The 24529-nt window shown below is 35.8% G+C and overlaps 1 protein-coding gene across 1 annotated transcript in view; it reads left to right on the top strand.

The window, feature by feature from the left end:
* The window catches only part of LRP1B (LDL receptor related protein 1B), a 2108848-nt gene that overhangs the window by 1363635 nt on the left and 720684 nt on the right, over positions 1 to 24529 (top strand). Inside the window, exons 22-23 of the mRNA XM_066345498.1 lie at positions 810 to 1010; positions 8151 to 8396. Of these exons, the coding sequence (XP_066201595.1) occupies positions 810 to 1010; positions 8151 to 8396 (447 nt within the window). The remainder of the gene's footprint in view (positions 1 to 809; positions 1011 to 8150; positions 8397 to 24529) is intronic.

Genomic DNA, 24529 nt, shown 5'->3' with positions numbered 1-24529 from the left:
TCCAGCAAAAAAGAAGTATTAAATTTAGGGTTCCAAAGGACACTAACAGCATTTACCTAAAGTTAGAGCTCTGAGAAGACAATATAAAAATATACTTTTTTTGTGTGTGTGTTTTTCTGAAGCTGGAAACAGGTAGAGACAGTCAGACAGACTCCCGCATGCACCCCACCAGGATCCACCTGGCACGCCCACCAGGGGCGATGCTCTGCCCACCAGGGGGCGATGCTCTGCCCCTCCAGGGCGTCGCTCTGCCGCGACCAGAGCCATTCTAGCGCCTGGGGCAGAGGCCAAGGAACCATCCCCAGCGCCCGGGCCATCTTTGCTCCAATGGAGCTTTGGCTGTGGGAGGGGAAGAGAGAGACAGAGAAGAAGGAGGGGGGCGGGGTGGAGAAGCAAATGGGCGCTTCTCCTATGTGCCCTGGCTGGGAATCAAACCCCGGTCCCCTGCACGCCAGGCCGATGCTCTACCGCTGAGCCAACCAGCTGAGCCAACCAGCCAGGGCCTAAAAGTATACTTTTAAAGTTTGCTTTTGAAACTTCTGTAATTAAACTTATTTAGTTACATAATTGTTTAAATAAGGTAAACCAATGACTTTAATCTAAATAAAAGATCAAGGCTTTAACACTAAGAGCCACTTTAACAACTAGGAGAAGAACTATTCAAATATGAAAATAAACTGTCAAACTATCAGCAAATAGATTTCTTGCAAATGGCAAGGAATTCTGCCTCTGGCTGAGCATAGTAATGACCACTCATTACTGTGATTTTATTATAAAAATCAAATGCGTGCTGTTTCTTCTCTCTTAAGGGAGATGCATCAACAAAGCATGGGTATGTGATGGAGATATTGATTGTGAAGATCAGTCTGATGAAGATAACTGTGATAGTTTCTTGTGTGGACCACCCAAGTACCCTTGTGCTAATGACACTTCAGTCTGCCTGCAACCGGAGAAACTCTGCAATGGAAGAAGGGATTGCCCTGATGGATCTGATGAAGGCGATCTCTGTGGTATTGCCCTTTTAACTGAATTTGCTTCTCTCTGAAAAATAGAACCTTTTAGTTTACTTGCTGATATTTAGTACATATAATAACATTTTTGTTCTTTCCATTCACTTCATTTAAATGAAACTTTTAGAGCTGAACCCTATCTGAATTTTTACATCCTTCATTCTATAAAAATTTAAAAAATATTAGAAATTTTTGGCCCTGGCTGGTTGCTCAGTGGATAGAGCATGGGCCCAGTGTATGAACATCCTGGGTTCGATTCCAGACAGGGCACACAGGAGAAGCAACCATCTGTTTCTTCCCCCTTTTTACCCTCTTCCCTTCCCACAGATAGTGGCTCGATTGGTTTGAGCATGGCCCTGGGCACTCGGTTGGTCCAAGCATATCAGGTGCTAAAATAACTCTGCATTTGAGTACTGGCCCCTGATGAGGTTGCCAGGTTGATCTTGGTCGGGGCACATGTAGGAGTCTGCCTTACTATTTCCCCTCCTCTCACCTTAAAATAAAAGAAGTTTCTGAAAATAAAGCAGAAGAGTCTAGCCTGTATCCAACTCACTTAACTGTATGGTTTTGCTCATCATTTAGATCTTTGGATATTCAATGCTGTTTTCACCATTGAACTGATTATTATTTTGTCACTGAGTCATTCAAACCAGGAGAACCTTGTTATTACTTATCTATGGAATGGAGTTGACTACCACCCAATGGATTTTGCAGAGCCTTCTATTCTTTATAGTAGAAACAATTTTATAAAGAGGAAAGGAACGGAGTAGATAATAAGACCAATTGAATATTAATTTTTCTTTCCAGTTTTTAGTCATCATACAATAGCTTTGTTTAGTGTGTTTTAATTAGTTAAAATGATTATTTCTATCTGATAGCTTTTGTGCTTTAAAGTGATTTTTGACTGTCTCCTTATGACAACTGGAAGATATAGAGAACGTTATATTTTCTCTGTGGGAAGCTCAGAGATGTAACAAGAAGATTTTTAAAATATGTTTTCTAGATAATACTGAAGGTAACATCAATAGAATAATGAGAACGAGTTTATAGAATGGCAAGAAGATAATGAAATAGCTTGAGGCTGTGAGAAAATGACTTTAGGAAGCAATGAAGCTGCTTGATTGAAAATAGAAAGGGCAACTACATTTAAGCCTATAGTTATCATATTTTGATCTGAATTGAGCATTAATAGCACAATGAATGTTATAGAAAAGGACTTATTTCTTTTCAAAATTTATGTAATAAAATGTCTTTTCCTCTAAGGAGTCTGTGATTCTATAAAATTACCTTGAAACAGTATATGCAATAGTCCCAGTCAGTGATGCTAAAATTTAAAAAAAAAAATTCAAACAAAAACAAAAAAAAGAAAAAAACTAAATTTAACAACAACAAAATTCTAATCAAAGGTGACATATTAGTTTATCTGTATTCACTCCTTTCTCTCCTCGCTTGTTCTCCCAATGGAGTAGTTGGGTGGATAAAAATGTCTCGTGCATTATAAGAAGTGAGGATTACTTGTGAAGATTGTAAGAGAAATTCTGAATAAAGCAACCTATCAATATTCTTAACATTAAAAGTGCATAATTATAGAAAAAGTCTATACTTTGACAAGTTTAAATTATACTTTTCAATGATTTCTATTAAGTAACCTTGGTAGGTGGATTAATTTTTTGAAATGTCAGTTTCCTCATAATGAAAATGAAGATGATGGTCTCCATCAGGAAATTATAGTAATAATTTCTGATGTACAAGTATTGAAAGAACTTATAGCTTTTCACCTTTTCCTTCCCTTGTTATATATGAAGTAAATAAAAGTAGAAAAGAAAATACAGTATTATGAAAAATGAAGTGAATGATTTGAAAACAGCTTTATTTTTCTACCCAGTGCACTCTGAATTGGGAAAACAAATTTCTTCTGAATTCATTTGTTTACTTCAAGATTGAAAATCACTTTTTGCTTATCTATCAATTTTATTCATCAGCAAAGGAGACTTGCTCAAACATTTCAAAGGATTACAGAGAGTAGAGAGGCTACAAGGAAGCTGGGTGTTGGCGTACCAGAGAGGATAAAAGATTTTTTTTTCTTTTTCTTTTTAATAATTTTATTTTTTTAATGGGACGACATCAATAAATCAGGATACATATATTCAAAGATAACATGTCCAGGTTATCTTGTCATTCAATTATGTTGCATACCCATCACCCAAAGTCAGATTGTCCTCTGTCACCTTCTATCTAGTTTTCTTTGTGCCCCTCCCCCTTTCCCTCTCTCTTTCTCCCCTCCCCCGTGTAACCACCACACTCTTATCAATGTCTGTTAGTCTCACTTTTATGTCCCACCTATGTATGGAATAATGCAGTTCCTGGTTTTTTCTGATTTACTTATTTCACTTCGTATAATGTTATCAAGATCCCACCATTTTGCTGTAAATGATCCGATGTCATCATTTCTTATGGCTGAGTAGTACTCCATAGTGTATATGTGCCACATCTTCTTTATCCAGTCATCTATTGATGGGCTTTATGGTTGTTTCCATGTCCTGGCCACTGTGAACAATGCTGCAATGAACATGGGGCTGCATGTGTCTTGATGTATCAATGTTTCTGAGTTTTGGGGGTATATACCCAGTAGAGGGATTGCTGGGTCATAAGGTAGTTCTATTTTCAGTTTTTTGAGGAACCACCATACTTTCTTCCATAATGATTATACTACTTTACATTCCCACCAACAGTGTATGAGGGTTCCTTTTTCTCCACAGCCTCTCCAACATTTGCTATTACCTGTCTTGTTAATAATAGCTAATCTAACAGGTGTGAGGTGGTATCTCATTGCAGTTTTGATTTGCATTTCTCTAATAACTAAAGAAGATGAGCATCTGATAAAAGATTTTTTTTATCCCACTGCAGCACTCTGGCATATTGAATTTATCCAGGCTCATTCTCCCTGGCTTTTGTGAGGCAAAGTTAAGGGAAAATTAGAGCAAGGAAAAACAAAAACAAATACTGCTTACAGGGTTGAATTACCGTCTACAGTTCTCATTTTCTTGCCTGCTTGTATGGGCACCTTTGTACTGACAGCTGCCTAGAGCTGTATCCAGGTGGGATTCAGCTGGTTTGCACAGGTTCAGCAGAACCAATACCTAATTTTTTTGTTGAGTTTAGCAAACCGGTTGTTAAAATGGCACTTGTAATCAGGGTTCTCTCTAACGTGGGCACTGGGCAGCCACCCAATGTGAAAATTACTAATATACATTCCTTACTTTATTTGTTAACGTTCGTCTTAGCAACAGCATATTCTAAGCACCCGAGATAATATTCATTCCATCCATAGGTGAAAAAATTGCAATTTAGGATACCAATCAAGAAGCAATATGAAAATCTTAAATAATAATTTTATTGTTTTTTATCAGGTATTATTTAATATTTTTTCATTAATAATTTAAAACTCTTTCTTATAACAAATCTAGTTTTGTGTACTTCCTTTATTCTTATTTAAGTATTAAATGCATAAAATAATAAACTACCTTTTGGTATATCTTTTTTTATACTTAAAATGGTCATTAGGGCAGATAACTGATTGTTAAATTATTTGAATCACACCACTGGCTGTGTTCTTATGTATAATATTGGCTCATGCAGAGAAACACCTTAGTGTCTTGTTTTTAAGGCTTTTTTCCCATCAATCCTATGTTAGACTTTGTCCAGCCCAGAAGGGTGATTTATAAGAGCTGTAGCAGTGGACATAATAGATCTTCTACCCAGTGGACACAAAAGATATACCAAGTTAATTAACTTTAAATAATTTTTATGTATTTGCTAGTAGCTAGGAAGTGACTTTTAGAGAGAGATGGCCAAAGTTGAAAGATTTTTTTTAAGGCATTTTCTGTAGATAATGAAAATTTTGGGTTTGCCCTCTTCATGTTTACTTTCTTCTAAATGGTTGTATCCATTATGCTGTTTTTCCTCCCACTCCTCCAGCCTGCCTCATGTTAAAACAGAAACATGGACTGATTGATATGTGTACCATTCCCTAATATTTGTAAAAATTCCACAAAAAAATCTTGGATGGAATTGATTTCTAATCTGTAGTCTTAATAATTGTGAGATGTCTTGAGATATAAAAATCTTACTCTTTGTGTTGTGTGGTCATATTTTTTGTTTTCTCCAAATAATTCTGGAGAGCTCAGGAAATCTTATTCTTTCACTAGAATACTATTTCAGAAGGACTTTTAAATGATATCAAGAGGAAAATTAACTGTTGATCCTTATATGAGGGTACATCATTGATAAAGTTAGAAACTAGTAACAATAAGGATAGATTTTATTCAGTAACAACTATTGCAATTGTGAAGACTGTCAAGTGTGAACTGATATTAATCTCAACAAAATGAAAGACTAGGAACTTTTGAAAGACTAGTGTGTATATACTATGGAAAAGGCATTGAGGGATGTTGAAGGGATTTTGGTCCATGTGATTTCACAATCTGCACTTATTAATTGCTAATTTCAGAGAAGAAGTAAAGTTCTCAAATATTTATGATTGGAGATTGTTAGAGCAAGTTAAAGTAAGGTTTGAAGCACTAGTGAGAGTTATGTCTTTAAATGTTTGCATTTGAAAGAGATTACTTCAAGTCTTTGAGAGACAGTTATGAGTGACAGAAGATTTATATCTAAAAGGTGCAGAGAAAGTATTTCTAACTGCAAGCTTTCTAAAGGTACTACTCTAAAAGAGGGTTCAGGGATCTTTCCATCACCATCTTTTGGCTAAAATAGTAAATTCTCGTGGCAGTGTTGAGCTTTCTTAGGCAAGCACTTTGGGAGGGGGCATATTCTAGGGATACTGCCTTGAGCCAATAGAAACCATGTCTGTATTTGTTGAAAATTTGATGTGGAGTGAAGGAGAAAAGAGTGAAGAATGAAATTATTTGTGCCTAGAGTTTGCAATTTTTATCAGCCAACACTGGGGACCAGTTGACAAGAGAGCTTGGAGGAGACTGACTAGAGTTGGGTGAATATGAAAGTCTTTCAGGTAATAAAAAGTTTTAAAAGAAGTTGTAAGATTCAATGACTGGTATAGGGTTAAGGAAGAACTGACAAGGGTCTAGTCATTCAAAAATTGGCATTAAATTTACATATTCAGTTTTAGCTTTTGATGTAAATTTTATTTATCCTATATCTATGACAATTCCTCATATAGGGCCAGGAAGAGATATTTCAGTTCTGAGAGAACAGTCGTATTTAAAGTAAAGAAATAATTATAACATTTGTGATTTTTTTTTGTTCTTGCACTTGCTGGGTACAATGACTTTTCTTTGTGGTAATTCTCTTTAAAAGAATGCCAATTGAATGAAAAAAGGGCAAGTACTTAGAATAAACTGCTGTTTTAAAATGACATGATTACAGGTGAGCAAACATATTTGGAGGGACCAAGAAACAAATCTATTATTTTTTTCTAAAATAAAACCAAGCTTGACCTGAATTCTGAGTGAAATTAGTTAATGTAATTATTATCTTTTTTTTACTTTTTTATTTGTTACTTTTAAATGGATTTTTTGAGTGACATTGGTTGATAAAATTATACAGGTTTCAAGTGCACAATTCTACATCTTCTGTACATTGAATTGTATGTTCCTCCTCTGAAGTCAAGTCTCCCTCCATCACTATTCTCCCCTCTACTCTCCTCTTCCTTCATCCCCCTTTCCTTCCTGCTTCTATAAATATATTTATTACTGTAATTTTTTATGGTGACAAATAATATACAGAAAAGTTGAAACACATAGAAGTTTAAAAGGTAAAGGAAATAATATTTAAAACCCCACATTTCAGACAAATTTTGAACTGAATACAATTCCATAAACAGCAGGAAATATTTGAGGTATATAAGTATATGTGAATGTAACTTGCTAGTTATTGAACAACATTCTTTTTTAGCTTGTCTCAAAATACAACTTTTAATAAACTGTCTTTGGAAACTACTTAAAATTTTTTGAAGCAAAAAAGGACAAAGCTTCTTTTGCCCTTATTACTGCTTAATAGCACATAGTACTGAGAAATGTTATTTTTTGCAAGTAATGTACTTACCAAAATAATTAGCTGCTGTTTTCTTCAAGGGATAAGAATGCCATCTTAAAATTTTCCCAATTGGACAAGTAGTTCCTCAATTTGGGGACACTTGTATGACTTTGGGCAATTTGTTAATTTTTTTTTGTTCAGTAAATATTTTCAACTCCATACTCTATGCTAGATACAGTATTGACATTTGTATGAACACTGGTAAACAGGGTACAATATTGCAGTGATCCCCAACCCCTGGGCCACAGACTGGTACTGGTCCGTGGGCCATTTGGTACCAGTCCTCAGAGAAAGAATAAATAACTTACATTATTTCCGTTTTATTTATATTTAAATCCGAATGATGTTTTATTTTTAAAAAATGACCAGATTTCATCTGTTACATCTGTCTAAGACTCACTCTTGATGCTTGTCTCGGTCACGTGATACATTTATCCATCCCTCCCTAAAAGCCGGTCTGTGAAAATATTTTCTGACATTAAACCGGTCCATGGCCCAAAAAAGGTTGGGGACCACTGAAATATTGTATACTTTAAGGGAGCATGCAATTTTGTGATGGAGTAAAAGGATAAATCAAGACATCTCATGTAATTATAAGTGCTATGAAAAAAATAGGTTCTTTCTTTATAAACAATTATAATCCATGTAGTCAATACTAGTTGTTATTTCAGCCAAAATACCATATCAACTTTTTGTGCATGTGTATTATTTTTTTTCTATGATCTCATTGAATTAATCATAATAAGCATTATATAAGGTACAATGTACAGTATGTACAGTATACCTAAATTAAAAATTAATGGGCTCTGTCTGAGTAGCTCCATTGGTCAGAGCATTATCCCAATATGCTGAGATTGTGGATTCAATCTCCAGTTAGGGCACATCTATGTTTTCAAGTGAATTTTTTTATCATTCCTACCTGTATCTCTAGAAAAATAATCCAGAAAAAAGCTTTTTTCTACTTATTAGTATATACTTGCTTTTATTTAAATTGTAGGGAATTAAGTTCAATGGTTAATTGATCAAAACAATTGACAATGCTCTGTATCTCTTCTTCCTTTTTTATAGATGAATGTTCTCTGAACAATGGAGGCTGTAGCAACCACTGTTCTGTTGTTCCTGGAAGAGGTATTGTCTGTTCCTGCCCGGAAGGACTTCAACTCAACAAAGACAATAAAACATGTGAAATTGTAGATTATTGTAGCAATCATCTAAAGTGCAGTCAAGTGTGTGAGCAGCAAAAGCACACAGTAAAGTGCTCTTGTTATGAAGGGTGGAGGCTGGATGCCGACGGTGAAAGTTGCACAAGTGTTGGTAAGTAGATGTGTTTTGCTTTATTTAAGAATAGCAAGTGCTTTTTAAATTTTAGTGTATTGTATATTATTCTATAATTAAGAATAGATTTTAAGAAAAATAATTCAAAAATTCATTCTGAAAATCAACAAAAGAGTTGATTTAATTTTAGGTAAGGCACAAGTATAATGTGTCATTTTACACTTCTAGAATTTCTGGGCAGGAAATGGCACAATATTCCTTACCATTACAATCATCAGATTATTTTCCCTCAGAAACTATTTCATTACTTTAACTATTCTGGATTCTCTTAGTCTGGTGTGTCTCACACTTCTAACTGTATTGCCACTATGCTTGCAAACATCTCCTCGTTCTGGCTGGGTTCATCTTCTAACTGCCCATTTGAAACAGTCTGTTGATTCTCTGGGTCATATACCACAGTGGGGAAAGCATACAAAGGCTATGGAGTCTGACATGTGAACTCTAATATTGTGGCTGGCATTCATTATGTATAATATGTGACTACAGGTAGGTCACATAAAACTTTTTGAGCCTAGTTTCTCATCTCTCAAGTATCAATGTTCAGAATAATAATATCTGCCTTATAGCATGTTGCAAGAATAGCATGAAGCACTTGTTACTGTGCCCCACACCCATCCGTTGCTTAATGAATGATAGTGTCTCACTGTCTTTCCCAGATTTATAGTCTGTGTCTGCAGGACACGTAGGGGTCCATGAATAGAATTGAAGAGGTCTGTGAACTTTGTTGGAGAAAATATTACAACTTTATTGTCTTTAACCTCTCACTAAAAGTTAACATTTCTTTCAATTGTGAATGTATGCCTCAGACTGGTTATTATCTGCAACTGCGAGTGTGTATACAATAGTAGTGATAGACATATTTATAACACATTACAGTTGTTGATATCTCAAAATATCACTTATGTTCAAGCTTTGAAAATTACAACTACTTCAATAATAGGAGTGATAGGCACACTGTTCATTTTTCTTACCAAAAGGATTAATTAAAAAGCACATATATTACTACAAAAGTGTTTATTGTTCAGTATTCACAATTACATTTCAATATGTTTAATTCCTTTATCAATATGAACTTTTTAACTTTTTCTTAGTTTTCTATTTTATACTTTTTAAAACTTTCTAATAAGCAGTTACACAAGCTTCATCAGTTACTAAGAATCCATACATCATAAACTTTTTTCATTTTACTTCTTCTTAGATTGTAATGTTTTCTCTCTGTGTCTCTAAAAGTCCCAGATATGCTTTAAGACCTAGTAGCTCAAATTTTTCTTCTTTAATGGAGTCTTCTTCCAAATATTCTTGCTCTGAAATAATTTTTCCTTTCTGTGTCTAGACTATATTGTCCGTGAATATGTAATTACATTTTAATTTGCAATTAAATTTTGTTTTTATCTATTTTATGTTATAGTTTTATTTTTCATGTTTCTTTAATTCTTATCTCTCTGATGAAATAATAAGCATGTAAAAGTCAGAAATCAAGTTATAGATTTTTCTCTTATATTTTATATAATATCCAGTTTAGTTCTGAAAAAATAATATGCAATAAAAATACTATTATTTTTTTTAAGTGAGAGGAGGAGAGATTGAGAGATAGACCTTGCATGTGCTCAAACAGGATCCACCCAGCAACACCCATCTGGGGTCGATGCTTGAATCAACCAAGCTATTATTAGTGCCCAGGCTGACACTCAGACCAGTTAAGTTTATTAAGTATGCAAAAGCATTATGTCTAAGAACACTGTATATAAATTAATTAAAAATATTTTATTGCTAAAGCCTTTAAAAGTCATAATCTTTTTGTTGGTAGAGGGTCTTGCCTTGATGTTAATGACTGCTGACTGATCAGTATGGTGGTTGCTGGAGGTTTGGGTGGCTATGGAAATTAAAATAAGACAACAATAAAATTTTGTGCATAGACTGACTCTTCCTCTCCAAAGTGATTTCTCTGTAGCATACGATATTGTTTGATAGCATTTTACTTACAGTAGAAGGTTTTGGGTTTTTTTTTTTTTTTTCTGTATTTTTCTGAAGCCGGAAACGGGGAGAGACAGTCAGACAGACTCCCGCATGTGCCGGACCGGGATCCACCCGGCACGCCCACCAGGGGACCACGCTCTGCCCACCAGGGGGCGATGCTCTACCCTTCCGGGGCGTCGCTCTGTTGCAACCAGAGCCACTTTAGCACCTGGGGCAGAGGCAGAGGAACCATCCCCAGCGCCCAGGCCATCTTTGCTCCAGTGGAGCCTCGGCTACAGGAGGGGAAGAGAGAGACAGAGAGGAAGGAGAGGGGGAGGGGTGGAGAAGCAGATGGGCGCTTCTCCTGTGTGCCCTGGCCGGGAATCGAACCTGGGACTTCTGCACGCCAGGCCGACGCTCTACCACTGAGGCAACTGGCCAGGGCTACAGTAGAAGTTTTTTTTCAAAATTAAAGTCAATTTTTTTAAATAGTGACACAGCTTTATCAACCAAATTCCTCTGTTGTCATTTCAATAATCTTTATAGCATCTTGACCAAGAGTATATTCCACTGCAGAATACTATTTTCTTGGTTCATTCATAAGAAGTATCTACTCATCTGTGAAAGCTTTTTCAGGCCAGTGCAGCAATTCAGTCACATCTTCAGGCGCCATTTCTAATTCTAGTTCCCTTCCTATTTCTAACACCTCAGTAGGTAGTTCCTTCGCCAAAGTCTCAAGCTCCTTAAAGTCATCCATGATGGCTGGAATCGACTTCTACCAAATTCTTCTTAATGCTGATATTTTGTCCTCTTTCCATGAATCATAAATGTTCTTAATGGCATCTGGCATTGTGACTATTTTCCAGAAGGTTTTCAATTTACTTGACCTAAATCCATCAAAAGAATCACAGTCTGTGGCAGGTATCGTCTTACAAAATGTATTTCAGAAATAATAAAACTAGAAGCCAAAATTATACCTTGACCCATGGGTTACAAAATGGATGTTGGGTTAGCCAGGAAGAAAACATTAATCTTATTGTACATCTCCACCAGAGCTCTTCAGTGACCAGGTACATTATCAATAAGCAGTACTATATTATTTTATTTTTTACTGTTTTTAATTATTATTTTTTATTATTAATTTTAATAGCAGTTCTATTTTAAAAGGAATCCATTTTCTGGAGCAGTAGGTCTCAATAGTGAGCATAAAATATTCAGTAAACTATGTTGTTTTTAGAGCAGTCAATGTGCTTTGACTTCAAATTTAAATCACCAGTTACATTAGCTAAGAGAGTCAATCTAAGCTTTGAAACTTGAAGCCAGGCATCGACTTCTCCTCTCTAGCTATGAAAGTCTTAAATGGCATCTTTTAAAATAAAGCTGTTTCATCTACACTGAAAATCTATTGTTTAATATAGCCACCATCATTAATTATCTTAGCTAGCTCTTTTTGTATAACTTTTTCTGGTCTCTGGTATCAGCACTTGCTGCTTCAACTTTGCACTTTATATTATGGGGATGGCTTATTTCTTTAAACTTTATGAATCAGCAAACTTCAAACATTTCTTCTGCAGTTTCCTCAATTAAAGACAGGACTTTGCTCTGGATTAGGCTTGGGTTTAAGGAAATATTGTGGCTGGTATGAACTTCCATCCAGACCACCAAATGATTATACCATCACTAAGGCTGTTTTACTTTCTTACCATTTCTGTGTTCATTTGAGTAATACTTCTAATTTTCTTCAAGAACTATTTTTTTGCATTCACAACTTGGCTAACTGGTTCAAGACACCGATCTTTTGGGTTTATATATACCTTTGATGCTAAATTTAATTATTTCTAGCTATTGATTGAGAAATATTTGATTCTTACTTCAATTGAACTTAGAGGCCATTTTAAGATTGCTAATTGGCTTAATTTCAATTCTGTTATGTCTCAGAAAATAAATCAGCCCTAGGAGATAGAGTGAGATGGGGCATGGCCAGTTAGTGGAGCAGTCAAGATACACAGAACATTTATTAATTGACTTGTTTTATACGGGTGAAAGTTTACTGTATCCCATAACAATTATAGTAGTAATAAAAAAGGATCACTGATCATAGATCACTATAACAAATATAATAATAATTTAAAAGTTTGAAATATGCAAAAATTACCAAAATATGATACAGAGACATGGAATAAGCAAATGCTGTTGGAAAAATGATAGTTATAAGCTTGCTTGACTCAGAGTTTCCATCAACCTTCAATTTGTAAAAAATAAAGTATCTGCACATCTCAATAATACAAAGTATACCTGCCTATATTTTACATTTTGATGATTATATGAGGCTTTTTTTACCTGAAGAATTTAACCTGCTGGTAATTTATCTCTTTCTGAAGCATATATTAAAAAAAAAGCATTATCAGCATTTATGTTATTACATATAGCATAGACTTTATTGATATTAAAAATAATTTTTATTTAAACAAAATTTCACATAAAAAAAGTTTAGTCTGTACTTGAATTACTTTATTTTTTAGAAAACCTACCGCAGATTCATAGTTTAATAAAATTGAATAGACTATTAATGATAACACTTCAAAAATAAATTTTTTTGCCCTGGCCGGTTGGCTCAGCGGTAGAGCGTCAGCCTGGCGTGCGGGGGGACCCGGGTTCGATTCCCGGCCAGGGCACATAGAAGAAGCGCCCATCTGCTTCTCCACCCCCCCACTTCCTCTCTGTCTCTCTCTTCCCCTCCCACAGCCGTGGCTCCACTGGAGCAAAAGATGGCCCCGGCGCTGGGGATGGCTCCTTAGCCTCTGCCCCAGGCGCTAGAATGGTTCTGGTCGCAGCAGAGCGATGCCCCAGAGGGGCAGAGCATCGCCCCCTGCTGGGCAGAGCGTCACCCTCTGGTGGGCGTGCCGGATGGATCCCGGTCAGGCGCATGCGGGAGTCTGTCTGACTGTCTCTCCCCGTTTCCAGCTTCAGAAAAATACAATAAATAAATAAATAAATAAATATATATATATTTTTTCCTCTTCTGTTTCTTATTTTCATAATTTTTAAGTGGAGTCTTGGTTTTTAAAATGTGTTGTTCCTATTCAATGCAGTTCCCGTACTCATTTTTCTTGACATTTCAAAAGTAAAAAATAATAGTATTCTTTATGTTTAAATTACAATAATTACTCCCCATTATTTTTACTTATTTCACTTCCCCTTTAGTTTCTTCACATATTACTTCTCTATTTTTTTTTCTTTCTAAATCTATACAATCAGGTTTTCTCTGATTTGCTAAAATCAACTTACTTTTCTCTAAGTTCACACCTAACATATTATTAGATGAAAGTAATAATTTTTATAATTATTTTTTATGATCTTTATTTATTTATTTAACATATCTATAAATTATACCTTTCTTGGATATTTCAATACTTTATTTCATCAGTTTTTACATGTACCCTTCTTTAATAATATTACATAACATATTAACCATTTTGTTCCTAAAGCAGTAGTTTATTTGCTTTTGATAGGCAGCTCCCTTGCAAATTTGCAAAGTATTTCTAGTAACACCGGAAAGAACATTATAGCTTTATTTTCTATTTTCTCTTAGCCTGAATTGTGATAGATTTTCTTTTTTTGTTGTTTTCTTTTTTGTATTTTTCTGAAGCTGGAAACGGGGAAGCAGTCAGACAGACTCCCGCATGCGCCCGACTGGGATCCACCCGGCATGCCCACCAGGGGCGAGGCTCTGCCCATCCAGGGCGTTGCTCTGTTGGGACCAGAGCCACTCTAGCACCTGAGGCAGAGGCCATGGGGCCATCCCCAGTGCCCGGGCCATCTTTTGCTCCAGTGGAGCCTCGGCTGTGGGAGGGGAAGAGAAAGACAGAGAGGAAAGAGAGGGGGAGGGGTGGAGAAGCAAATGGGCGCTTCTCTCCTATGTGCCCTGGCCGGGAATCGAACCTGGGACTCCTGCACACCAGGCCGACGCTCTACCACTGAGCCAACCGATCAGAGCTTAGATTTTCTCACTAGTATTTTCCTTAGTTCTTATTCTCTCAAATTTCCAAATATAGATTTAAAAAATTGTACTTATTTTCCAATTTACGTTATTTTTAGATTACGGACAAAACCACAAAATAATGCATAAATTTAATTGCCATTTATTGATCCACTATGTCCATTAACCAAATCTTAATTCTCAGATACTTCTTGGAGAGCTCTTATCACTCTGAGAACTTCGTTATCACCTCAAACCTGATTACTGTGGCATTTACATCAACAGCTATTATCTCTTCCCTACTATACAGTTCATTTTGGCAGATATAATCAATTCACATCAACATTAGTTGGACAAAATATCCCATAGTTTTCTCAGTGGTTCCAATTTTCTTCTGATCTTTAGCGATTACAACCTTAATTTGTGTTTGAATTCTCCAGTTCTTGCTCCCTATTTCTTTGTATTTTAATTTTTTTATCTACAGTATCTTTGGATTCAGCCCTCCTTCTATAAGTAACATCTGTCCCACAACAGAGCCCAGGATTTGCCTATACTGTAAGGATGGCAGTCCTCTCTCTGGCCTTTTTGCTGTCATCATCTTATTTCTCCTATTTTTGAAAAGAATATTAAAATTTGAAAGAATTTATATATATAAAATGATGAGAGAGAAATCTGAATCTGGAAAATGAGAATTGAAAGAAAGATATCTAAAAGCTCCAACAAGATCACAATAAAAACAAAATTAATCTGTGACAACAAAAACAAAAAAGGGGAGAGGATAAAGATTAACAGTAACAAGGGAGGATGGAGTGCAGAAACACACATGAGGCAACGTACTACAGTGAATATGATATATATCTTTTTTATTACCTAATGATAACCACCCTTGAAAAAAACACTGCAGAAACATATGGCTAAAAAAAAAGAAACAAAGGAAAGAAGTATGGACTACAACCAAACAAAAACAAATGACAGAAAAACAAAAGAGAGAAGAACGAAACAAGAAACAGAGCTATCAGAAAACAATATATAAAATGGCAATAGGCAGCCCTCAAGTGACAATAATTACATGAAATGTAAATGGTTTGAATGCACCAATGAAAAGACACAGAGTAGCAGAATGGATAAAAAAATAGAATCCAAATGTATGCTGCCTACAAGAAACACATCTAAGCTACAAGGAGAAAAACAAATTCAAAGTGAAAGGTTGAAAAACAATTCTCTAAGCAAATAATATCCAAAGAAAAGCAGGTATAGCCATACTCATATCTAACAATGTTGACTACAAGACAGCAAAGGTAATCAGAGACAAAAATGGTCATTTTATAATAATAAAGGGGACATTGAATCAAGAATATATAACATTTCTTAATATATATGCACCAAACCAAGGAGCACCAAAGTATATAAGATATCTACTAACTGAACTAAAAATAAAATCCGAAAAAATGGTCATAATTGGAGAACTGATTACACTGCTTATGGCTCTAGATTGATCATCCAAACACAAAACTAATAAAGAAATATTGGCCTTAAATGAAACACTAAAATAATTGGATATGATAGACATCTACAGGACATTTCATGCCAAAATGTCAGAGTTTACATTTTTCTCCAGTGTACATGGAACATTCTCAAGAATTGACCATATGTTGGACCACAAAACTAACATCAACAAATTGAGAAAAACTGATATTATACCAAGAATATTCTCTAACCATAAAGCTTTGAAACTACAATACAACTGCAAAAAAGAAGTAAATAAACCCACAAAAATGTGGAAATTAAACAACATTCTTCTAAAAAATGAATGAATCAAGGAAGAAAGAAAAGCAGAGATCAAAAGATACAGAAAAAAGAAAATGACAATACGACATATCAAAATATCTGAGATGCAGCAAAAGCAGTATAAGAGGGAAGTTCATATCACTACAGGCCTATATGAATAAACAAGGAGAAGCCCAAGTAAACAACTTAACATCACATCTTAAGGAAGTAGAAAACAAAGAACAAAGGCAATCCAAAACCAGCAGAAGAAAGGAAATAATAAAAATGAGAGCAGAAATAAATGAAATAAAGAACAGAAAAACTATAGAAAAAAATCAATAAAACAAGGAGCTGGTTCTTTGAAAAGATCAACAGAATTGACAAAGCCTTGGCAAGATGCACTAAGGAAAAAGAGAAAAAACTCATAAACAAAATCTAAAATTAAAGAGGAGAAATAACCACAGACATCATAGATATACAAAGATTATCATAGAATACTATGAGAAACTTTATGCCACCAAATTTAACAATCTAGAATAAATGTATAAATTCCTAGAACAAAATCTTCCTAGAGTGAGTCAGAAAGAAGCAGAAAGCCTGAACAAACCCATAAGCAGGGAGGAAATAGAAACAACAATCTAAAACCTCCCAGACCAGAGGACTATACTAGTGAATTCTATAAAACATTCAAAGAAGATTTGATTCCTATTCTACTCAAAGTCTTCCAAAAAATTGAAGAAGTAGCAATACTTCTAAACACATTTTATGAGGCCAACATGACCCTCATACCAAAACCTGGTAAGGACAACACAAAAAAAGAAAACTACAGAGCAATATCTCTAATGAATACAGATGCTAATATACTAAACAAAATACTAGCAAATCGAATACAACAACACATTGAAAAAATAGTACATTATAATCAAGTGGGATTCATCCCAGAACCACAATGATGGTTCAACATATGTAAAATAGTTAACATAATACTCTATATAAACAAAACCAAGAACAAAAACAAATGATCCTTTCAATAGATACAGAAAATTCATTTAATAAAATACAACATCATTTTATGTTTATTTATTTTTTTTAAAGAGACAGAGAGTGAGTCAGACAGAGGGATAGACAGGGACAGACAGACATGAATGGAGAGAGATGAGAAGCATCAATCATTAGTATTTCATTGTGCGTTGCAACACCTTAGTTGTTCATTGATTGCTTTCTCATATGTGCCTTGACCGCGGGCCTTCAGCAGACTGAGTAACCCCTTGCTGGAGCCAGCGACCTTGGGTTCAAGCTGGTGGGCTTTTGCTCAAACCAGATGAGCCCGCGCTCAAGCTGGTGACCATGGGGTCTCGAACTTGGGTCCTCTGCATCCCAGTCCGACACTCTATCCACTGCGCCACCACCTGGTCAGGCCATTATTTTATGTTTAAAACACTAAACAAAAATGGGGTAGAAGGAAAATATCTCAACATAATAAAGGCCATTTATGACAAACCATCATCTAACATTATATTAAATGGCAAAAAACTGAAAACATTTCCTTTAAAATCAGGAACAAGACAAGACTGCCCACTCTCTCTACTCTTATACAATGTAATACTTGAAGTTCTAGCCAAAGTAATCAGACAAGAGAAAAAAATAAAAGGTACTCATATTGGGAAAGAAGAAGTAAGGTTTCACTTTTTGCAGATGATATAATCCTGTACATCATAACCCCCAAAGACTCCACAGAAAGACTATTAGAAACATTAAACCGGCCCTGGCCAGTTGGCTCAGTGGTGGAGCATCGGCCTGGTGTGCAGGAGTCCCGGCTTCGATTCCCGTCCAGGGCACACAGGAGAAGTGCCCATCTGCTTCTCCACCCCTCCCCCTCTCCTTACTCTCTGTCTCTCTCTTCCCCTCCCGCAGCCAAGGCCCCACTGGAGCAGGGCTGGCCCGGGCTCTGAGGATGGCTCTATGGCCTCTGCCTCAGGCGCTAGAATGCCTCTGGTTGCAACAGAGTGATGCCCCAGATGGGCAGAGCATTGCCCCCTGGTGGGTATGCCGGGTGGATCCCAGTCAGGCGCATGCGGGAGTCTGTCTGACTGCCTCCCTGTTTCCAGCTTCAGAAAAATACAAAAAAAAAAAAAAAAAGAAACATTAAAGAGTACGTTTGCAGGATACAAAATTTATATACAGAAGTCTATTGCCTTCTTATATGCCAACAATGAAACATCAGAAATCGAACTCAAAAAAAAATAATAATCCCTTTTATGATTGCAACAATAACAAAATACCTAGAAATAAACATAACAAAGAATGTAAAGGACCTTTATAATAAAAACTACAAATAATTGTTAAGAAAAATCGAAAAAGATACAATGAAATGGAAAAATATTCCCTGTTGTTGGATTGGAATAATAAATATAGTTGAAATGACCCTATTACCCAAAGTGCTATACAAATTTAATGCAATTCCCATCAAAATTCCAATTTAATTTTTATATAAATGGAACAAAAAATCATTAGGTTTATATGGAACTATTAAAAACCCTGAATAGTCAAAGTAATCCTAAGGAAAAAGAATGAAGCTGGGGGAGGGGGGCATTACAATACCTAACTTCAAATTATATTATAGAGCCATGATAATCAAAACAGCATGGTATTGGAAGAAAAATAGACACTCAGACCAATGGAACAGAATAGAGAGCCCAGAAATAAAACCACGTATGTATGATCAAATCATCTTTGATAAAGGAGCCAAAAACATAAAAAGGATAAAAGAAAGCCTCTTCAATAAATGGCGCTGGGAAAACTGGAGAACCACATGCAAAAGAATGAAACTTGATGACAGTTTGTCCCCTTGTACCAAAATTAATTCAAAATGGATCAAAGACCTAAATATAAGATCTGAAACAATAAATTACATAGAAGAAAACATAGGTACTAAACTCATGGATCTTGGTTAAAAAGAGCTCTTTATGAATTTGACTCCAAAGGCAAGGGAAGTGAAGGCAAAGATAAATGAATGGAACTACAGCAGACTAAGAAGCTTTTGCACAGCAAGAAAAACTGACATCAAAACAGACAGCCAACTAAATGGGAGATGGTATTTTCAAACAACAGCACAGATAAGGGCCTAATATGCAAAATATGCCAAGAACTCATAAAACTCAACAACAAACATGCAAACAATCCGATACAAAAAATGGGAAGAGGACATGAACAGACACTTTCCCGGGAAGAAATACAAATGGCCAATAGATATATGAAAAGATGCTTATCTTCACTAGCTAAATGCAAATCAAAACTACAATCTCCTCATGCCTGCTAGATTAGCTATTATCAATAAGACAGGTAATAGCAAATGTTGGAGAGGCTGTAGAGAAAAAGGAACCCTCATCCACTGTTGGTGGGAATGTAAAGTAGTACAACCATTATGAAAGAAAGTATAGTGGTTCCTCAAAAAATTAAGACTAGAACTACCATATGACCCAGAAATCCCTCTACTAGGTATATACCCTCAAAACTCAAAAACATTGGTACGTAAAGACACATGCAACCCCATGTTTATCGCAATATTGTTCACAGTGGCCAAGAGATAGAAACAATCAAAAGTCCTTCAATAGAAGACTGGATAAAGATGGGGTACATATACTATGGAATACTACTCAGGCATAAGAAATGATGACATAGGATCATTTACAACAACATGGATGGACCTTGATTATAATGAGTGAAATAAGTAAATAAATTTAAAAAAATTACGAACTGTATGATTCCATACATAGGTGGGACACAAAATTGAGAATCATGAACATGGATAAGAGTACAGTGGTTACCAGGGGGTAGTGGTGGGAGGTGAGGGAGGTCTTGGGGGGAGTGGACGGGCATAGAGAAAACCAAAGAGAAGGTGACAGAGGGCAATATGACTTTGGGTGAGGGGTATACAACATAATCAAATCATCTGGTTTCAGCAAGGCTCACCAGCATGAGCCCAATGACCCTGGCTTGAGCAAGGGGTCACTCAGTCTGCTGTAGCCCTTCAGTTATGACACATATGAGAAAGCAATCAATGACCAACTAAGGTGCTGCAACAAAGAATTGATTCTTCTCATCTCTCTTCGTTCCTGTCTGTCCCTCTCTGTGACTTTCTCTGTCTCTGTAACAAAATAAATAAATAAATAAATTAATTAATTAATTAAAAATAGAATGAAAAAGAAAGAAAGATATCAGTGAGAATTAAAAAAAAATGTCAGTTATATGGTCAAGAATAAAATTTGAAAATATATATATAATAAGAAGCAGTTGGCTACCTAGAGTAATAATGGCAGATAAAGTGAGATTAGAGAATGAAGCTGTAGGGTGGTTGTAATCTGGACATTTAGTAAACTGACCTTTTAACATAGTCTCCCTCCATGATTTTAAAGTATCTCTCTATCATTTATAGAAAGAAACTCAAATTCTTCAGCCTGATTTTTAAGACCTTTTATATTTTTGCTCATTTTTTCTCTCTAATCTGTTGTTTAATTATCTTCCATAATAGGTTTCCACTCCAGGCACATTATTACTGTTTTCATCATTAGTTTTGACTGTAATCTAGTGAGCAAGAATGTATAAACTATCTTCACAGATATCACTTTATTTTACCATCTCCAGCAGTGACATCACTGCTCATTGTCATCTGTGACTTTTCAGGAAGACAATATCTTCCACATTCCCTCTGGATATCTGAATTCTATACTCTACTCAAAACTCCCTCCCCTTTAAACTATTTTTTAAAGTTATTATGCTATTGTTAATACTTATCATCTATCAAGCTATGAACATCACTCCTGTAGGAACAATTACAGGTCATTGCATAAAGCAAGTTTGACCTCTTCCAGTGTATACCCAAACAACAGTAAATGGAAAGCCTTCTACCACCAGCTTCCTCCAAGCTGTCAACCCGCCTAAATGTGATAAGAAATAGACAAGACTATACTGTAGGATAAATCTCTCTGTAAGTTATCAAAAGCATCTAAAATGCAATGGATAATTTATTTACTTATTTTTTATTTATATATTTATTTTGGTACTTTTCTGAAGTGAGAAGTGAAGAGAGAGACAGACTTCTGCATGCGCCCAACTGGGATCCACGTGGCAAGCCCCCTAAGGGGCAATGCTCTGCCCATCTGGGGTATTGCTCCATTGCAACCAGAGCCATTCTAGTACCTATGGCAGAGGCCATGCTGCCATCCTCAGTGCCCAGGCCAACTTTGCTCCAGTGGAGCCTCTGGCTGTGGGAGTGGAAAAGAAAGATAGAGAGGGGAGGGGGAAGGGAGGGGAAGCAGATGGGCACTTCTCCTGTGTGCCCTGGCCAGGAATCAAACCTGGGACATCCACATGCTGGGCAATGCTCTACCACTGAGTTAACAATGGGTAATTTATTTATGACTTATAAGAATCCAATTGGGCGCTGGCTAGTTGCTCAGTGGATAGATTATCAGCCCGGCTTATGGACATCCCGGGTTTTATTCCTCATCAGGACACACAGGAGAATCAATCATCTGCTCCTCCCTCCATTCTCTCTCCTTTCTCTCCCTCTTCCTTTCCCATAGCCAATCACTCAATTAGTTCATGGTACCGAAATAACTCCATTAGAGCACATCAGCCTTAGGTACTAAATATAGCTCAGTACTCAAGCATTGGTCCCAGATGGGGTTACTGGGCTGATCCGAGTTGGGGAACATGTGAGAGTCTGTCTCATTATCTCCCTTCCTCTCAGTAAAAAATAAACCAACTGGATATTATTACTGTGATTTTATACCTATAGAAACTGAGACTCAAAAAATTACTTCATTTACTCAGGACCTTGTGACAAAGAGATGTTAGGGCTTATTTCTTTCTTTCTTTCTTTTTTTTCTTTCTTTTTTTTTTTTTTTTTGTATTTTTCTGAAGCTGGAAATGGGGAGGCAGTCAGACAGACTCCTGCATGTGCCCGACCGGGGTCCACCCGGCACGCCCATCAGGGGGCGATGCTCTGACCATCCAGGGTGTCGCTCTGTTGCAACCAGAGCCACTCTAGCGCCTGAGGCAGAGGCCACAGAGTCATCCTCAGCACCCGGGCCATCTTTGCTCCAGTGGAGCTTTGGCTGCAGGAGGGGAAGAGAGAGACAAAGAGGAAGGAGAGGGGAAGGGGTGGAAAAGCAGATGGGCGCTTCTCCTGTGTACCCTGGCCGGGAATTGAACCCGGGACTTCTGCACGCCAGGCCGACAATCTACCACTGAGCCAACTGGCCAGGGCCAGGGCTGATTTCTTGAATGTCATTTCTCCTGACTCCAAAGCAAATGCTTTTATAAACTACTGCAAACATCCTAGACATCTCTTTGTGCTGAGTACACTTGGTATATTTGAGTAGTTCATGTTCTATAATTATTTCTATTACCACTTAAACTTTTTCAAAAGCTTAAAGTGAATCAATTAGTTTATACCTCTTTTGAAAAATATAAAACTTTTGCAGCAAATGCTTGTTGAAGGCAAAAGCATTCTGTATTACTTTAAAAGGTAATGTTTTCTCTGTTTTTATGATCAGTGTTATGAGTACAACTAATCTGTTGCTTTTGATCACCACCACATGGCAGATACTCACCTGTTCTTATTTATCCATTCTACCATATGAGTATACTCAACTAGCTCCAACTATCTACATAAACATACACATAGATATACATTTACCTATATTCTTATAAATAAAGCGAAATTCTTTGGTCCCCAAATTACTGACTCATAAGATATTCTTATACTTACTTTACTACAAGTAAGTTGAACCAGTTACACTTCTGAGTAGTTGAACAGTCTATATCCGCATCAACTGTTCACTTCCAGCATTCCCACATCCTTGCCAGCTCTCAAAATCATCCAACTTTCTAAGTGTTTTCTCAGGTATAAAGGAGTAAAATCATGTTTTATTGCTTTAGTTTGCATATTTCTTATTACTTACGAGTTATCTCTCTGCTGATTAGCCTTTAACATCTCTTCATTTCCATTGGCCACTTTCCTGTTAATATAACAGCCTTGTCTTATTGATTTGTGAGAATTTATTTTACGTTCTAAACTTTAGAGATTTCAAATAGCTTCTCTATTTATTAATTTAATTTTAGTCATATTGATCTTTATTATGCAATTTCTCTTTATCTTTCTGCTTCTCTCACTCACTTCTTCCCTGCTTCATTACTTTTCTTCCTTTTGTGTTCCCCATAATTATTTTTATCTTCTTCATATTTATTGTATTCTGGGCTAATCATTTATTGATTTTTATAAGTAATCATACACTCATTTGTGCCATCCCAAATGTTTGTTAAATGCAATCTGGTGAAAGGCAATGGGCTGTGCCCTAGAAAGGTAAAGGTTTTTTTTATTCTGTCCTTTATTCCAATGAACTCTCTCTCTCTCTCTCTCTCTCTCTCTCTCTCTCTCTCTCTCCACACACACACACACACACACATGCACATGCACACTCACACACAACAGATACCCTAATGCAGATTCTTACTACTTATAAATAGAAAGAATATATAACTTTTAGAAAATCAGTAATATAAAACAGAAAGAAAATATTCAGAAACTTACAGGCAAATAATTAATAGGAGAGATGCAAACAAATACGATGTCCAAAAAACTTAAAAAATGATGCAGCTGGTGACAAAAGTTTATAAATCCATTGCTTTGAATAATAGCTGAAAGTCAACATTGCTCTTCATTCTATATATCCTATCCTCTGCCTTTCTGTATCTCACACTTCAGTAATACTTGACTATTATTTATTTCCAATATAGCTATAGCTGAAAGAATAGAGAAAAAAAGGAAGTAGTAATGTTTATTGAGCCAGAGAAATACTAGATCATTTACCCTTCATAAATTTCTACTGTATAAAAGAAATATATCTGATGATGGGGAAAGAGAAATTTAAAAAAATCTTAAATACAAACAGAAAAATAGAAAAAGATAATAAAAAATGAAATATCAGGAGAGATAACACTGTAACTATAATATCACTTTTTGTTTGATGATGTATATTTGTTTCATATATTTGATTGATGATAAAGAATCAGGAGCTAGTCATACAGAATTTCTAGTCATAGAGTTACACTAACAATTTATTCTGAGAGCACAAGAAAAAGACTCTTGTTTTATTTTTTAAACAAGTCATCCACTGTTTTTATATTCTATCTTGTAAAACTTATAATGTGAGCCTGCAATGAGACTTAAAGAAAATAAAAAAAAAAGAATTATATAGAGAACACTACAGTCTTTTTAGTGTTTTTCAAAGTTACCTCTGACATACTACATTTATGAACATGAAATTTGTCACCATAAAAGTTATTAATTATAACCTTTTTTTCTACATATGTCATCTCATAATATGCTAAAGCAGAAAATGAT

This window comes from Saccopteryx leptura, chromosome 7 (assembly GCF_036850995.1).
Source record: "Saccopteryx leptura isolate mSacLep1 chromosome 7, mSacLep1_pri_phased_curated, whole genome shotgun sequence".
NCBI classification, from domain to species: Eukaryota; Metazoa; Chordata; class Mammalia; order Chiroptera; family Emballonuridae; genus Saccopteryx; species Saccopteryx leptura.
This window is presented reverse-complemented; position numbering and strand designations above follow the sequence as displayed.